We start from the raw sequence: 3,999 nt of genomic DNA, 5'->3' as shown, positions 1-3,999 counted from the left end.
ACTTTGATTTCATACCACCTGAATTTCAGAATCATCTCAGGAACAGGTTTGAGGCCTTGAACACTAATGAGCGAAGACCAGATGAGTTGTGGGAGGATGACTCTGATATATAATGCAATTTTCCAAGGAGATTTTACAAATTCCCTTTCCACCAGTGGTATGTGTTTCTATTGTTGTTTATCCTTGCAAAAAATAGTTTAATTCACTCTCTATCAGGAGTGACATCCATTTCCTAAACAACATGCCTCTGGAAACTCTATGAACTCTGATAAATGACAATAGTTAGAGAAAGACTTCAGGCTTTTTGTTCATATGGTCTCTTACGAGTCGTGCTCGACTTGACGGCAAACAACAACATAAGAGTATTTAGACATTTCCCCCCCCCCCAAAAAAAAGTATTTTGTAAGAACTTATCTGAAAATAATTACAAAGATGAACGCTTTGAGTTTCAATTTTCTTTGCAGTTGTGTCGTTTAGTACCTAATCAAGAGTTGATGATCCTTTTTAAAGAGTATTTTTAGCTTTAATTGGATACATTAAAACAGTTATTTTAGGATTCCACTCAAATTCTTTCAGTTTTTATTGGCTTATCTGAAAAACAGATGTTTTCTTTCTCATCGTAATTCTTAAGCTGCCATTCCAAGAATCACAACAGTCACTGAAATAAGAGGTATAGTCTGCTGTGTACAGAGATAGAGCTAATGAGTAAATCTTTCCAGTCTCTCTGGAATTGAGCCACATTTTCCTGTCAAATTGTTTTGGTTTTTTTTCTTCTTCATGGATAAAGTTGAATGGCTGGTTACTGTTGACTGTTTGAAGTAAAGCAGACCTCTGACACCTTATGGGTAATGTCTGAAGGTAAAGTGACACAAGATAAATGTCTGTGGTCTCATCTGAATATAGGTAAAGTCTCATGAAGCCAAGACTTAACTAAGTTGAATTTTAAATCCTGTTTTGAAAGTGCTTTGGCATAATGAAAATTAGGTTGTAGTGTTTTTACTTTTGTACAGTTAATATTGTTGTTGTTGTTATGTGTCGTCGAGTTGCTTGTGACTCATAGCGACCCTCTGTACAACAGCCCTAAACTCTGTTCTGTCCTGTGCCAATCTCATTGTCTCCAACACACTCATCCTGATTACCCCAGTCACCAAATCAATCCATCTCCCAGAGGGCCTTCCCCTCCTGTGCCTGCCCTCCACCGTCCCAAGCATGATGTCCTTCTCCAAGGACTGGTCTCTCCTTACAACATGACCAAAGTATGTCAGACGAAGCCTCAGAATCCTTGCCTCCATGGAGCAGCCTGGTTTAACCCTCTCCAGGATGAATCTGTTTTCTTAGCAGTCCATGGTACCCTCAGTACTCTTCTCCAACACCAAAGCTCAAAGGCATCAATTCTCCTTCTCCATAGTCATTGTCCAACTCTCTGACGCATAACAAGTGATTGCAAAGACCATGGCCTGTATCAGATGCACCTTATTAGGAATGGAAAATATTTGTGAAGACAAAGTTTTGAAAGTTGTAAATACTGACTGAATTTAGTTAATAATTTATCAAGGTATTTTGTTATATTTTAAAAGTAACCTACGTACTCAAAAGAGAATTCTTAAATTTTGGGAGGTAATGGAGTATCCAAAAATAGCAATTTTTATAACTCTTTATGTAAACAAAAGCTATTATCTAATTTTATTTTAAAGTTTTATAGAAAAATAAAAATGTCTTAAAATCCAGTTTTTTAAATAAAAAATAATTTAGTATCAGGTGTTTTTCTAATTTTCTAATTGACATAATATTTTGAAAGGATTTTTGTAAACTTTATCAGAAGATAATTGTAATTTAAACATTGAAGCTAGATAGATAAAGTGTCAAATTTGGCCCCACCAGAGGTAAAGCTGACAAAAAATATGTTTCTTGTATGATTTATTTTTTATACATTATGGAGATGAACCATGTATGAATTTTAGCTTAGTCTCTATTATGCTTTGCAGAACTTGGAATATAATTATTAACTTTTGAGTTTAAATTAAATGAATGACTTGAAATTTTTAAAACTGTGTTTTTTGTACAGAGTCACAAATCTCTGTTTTCTAGTACTCTAACATTTTTAAATAGAACTTGAAAGATTTCTGGTAAAGGTAATGAATGAGCTTTATTTTAGTAAAAGTGATAGAATGGAAATTTGGATGAATAAGAGCCAAAGAGATTTCTGGTTTCTTTTTAAAGAAGTTTATGAAACAGTTTGAGGAGATTGGGATTAAAGAAAACTATGCATTTTGTTTCTTGATTTTAAATTTTTGTGATAAACCGTGAAGTATATGAATTGTTTGTTACAATGTAGTGACAAATGAGAAATAAATTAAATACTTATGTGAAACTTTAAACAATTTTATTGCTGATAATAGCATGAAATAATAGTCACACATTCATAATTGCTTAATAGGTAGTTTGTCTTGATATGGCCAGGTTATCCATTTTTAAATGTTTTTAAACTTTTTCAGCTTAAAAAAATCATTGGTGCAGTTATATTTACCTCTTAAGTAAGAATAGAATAAAAAGCCCCTGTTAATCAAGAGTCTGCACATTTCTGCACATTTGAGTGACTCAAATACACCAACCATTCTACAGGACAGAGGTGATTTACAGCCTCAGGAACCTAATGGAGGGTCACTGTAAGTCTGAGTCAACTAGAAAGCTGTGCAGTCTGAGATCTGAAGTCTAACCAAATCTAAATCCACTGCTGCAGATTTCCAAGGCTGCAAATCTTAACTATTGTAGTCCTCAGCAAGTTGTATTGCCAACCCAAAAGCTCCTTATCTCTGGCTGTTTAAATTCATGAACAGCTCCATGCCAGGAAGATGGGCCGTCTCTTCCACTTATGATTTACAGCTTTGGAAACCCCAGACAGTGCTTCTGTGGGTCAGAAACAACTCAGCAGCAATGAATTTGAGTAAATCTTTTGGTTATCAGCATAACATGCCACCAGCACCTCTTAAAACCCTGAAGAATTAAATATGTCTCCTTAAATTAATCTGTCAGTTCATTGTAGGTGCCTGGGAAGACTACATTTTAGGATAAAAATTCTGTTAATTTCAATTCATTTAACCAATTCTTCCAGTCTGGGCAAGGCCACATCAGTGACCATATTGCTCTGTTTCAACTAGCTTTGCTATTTGCTCATTTTACCATGTAGGGTAGATAATTCTGTTCCAGGTAATATATACGAAATTATTGTAAATTCAGAAAACATTCTAATGAAAATTCATTTTAATCTTTATTTTTTCAGTTAAAAATTAATATTTTCTCTCTAGCACTTTCTCTTCTGCTTGGCCATGTTTCAGAATAATTTAAACAACAAATACACTTTGAGAGTCTTGTCAGATTATGTTCCATTAATTTGCATTGCTTTCCTTTTAGATCCTAGGAGTCTTAATAAATAAAGACTATTGTAAAAATAAAAACTATAGAATATGAGAAATAACTTTCTGAACTTTTTACCTTTTACTTTTAAGATAAAGATACTGATATCACTGTGAAAGGGACTATGGATGACTTTGGCCTGCGAGACAGTTTGAGCATTGCATCAACGGATTCATTTTCTTCAGCTGCAGAGGTAAGATATGTCTATTCCTAATCACAGTTTCTCTCTGTTTTTCATCTGAGAGTCCAGTGTTACTATTGTAGTGTAATTTAGCAGTAGCCGTTTAGTTAGTCTCTGTCACATGGTGGACACCAGAAATACAACAGTGAATTCTATTCCATTGTACTTAAAATGAGCGCTGGCAAATGCTGTAGATTATGAATGATACATAGACATTGGTATTTTTATAAAAACCACTTTATGATATCAAGTCTTGAAAATGTTCAGATTATTTTATTCAGAATAGATGAATTTTGTTGTTGTTGTTGTTATGTGCCGTCAAGTCGTTTCCGACTCATAGCGACCCTATGCACAACAGCCCTAAACCCTGCTCTATCCTGCGCCAACCGCACCGCCTCTGACAC

The 3,999-nt window shown here is 34.5% G+C and overlaps 1 protein-coding gene across 2 annotated transcripts in view; it reads left to right on the top strand.

The window, feature by feature from the left end:
* FAM73A (family with sequence similarity 73, member A) overlaps positions 1-3,999 on the top strand; it is a 154,295-nt gene that overhangs the window by 99,811 nt on the left and 50,485 nt on the right. For both annotated transcript variants that reach the window (XM_006888591.1, XM_006888592.1), the window contains exon 7: positions 3,507-3,607. In XM_006888591.1, the coding sequence (XP_006888653.1) occupies positions 3,507-3,607 (101 nt within the window). The remainder of the gene's footprint in view (positions 1-3,506; positions 3,608-3,999) is intronic.

The sequence above is a fragment of the Elephantulus edwardii genome, unplaced genomic scaffold (genome assembly GCF_000299155.1).
Source record: "Elephantulus edwardii isolate Elephantulus edwardi_28Jun2011 unplaced genomic scaffold, EleEdw1.0 scaffold00069, whole genome shotgun sequence".
Lineage (NCBI taxonomy): Eukaryota > Metazoa > Chordata > Mammalia > Macroscelidea > Macroscelididae > Elephantulus > Elephantulus edwardii.
The sequence above is the reverse complement of the archived record's forward strand: the minus strand, read 5'-3'. Positions and strand labels throughout refer to the sequence as shown.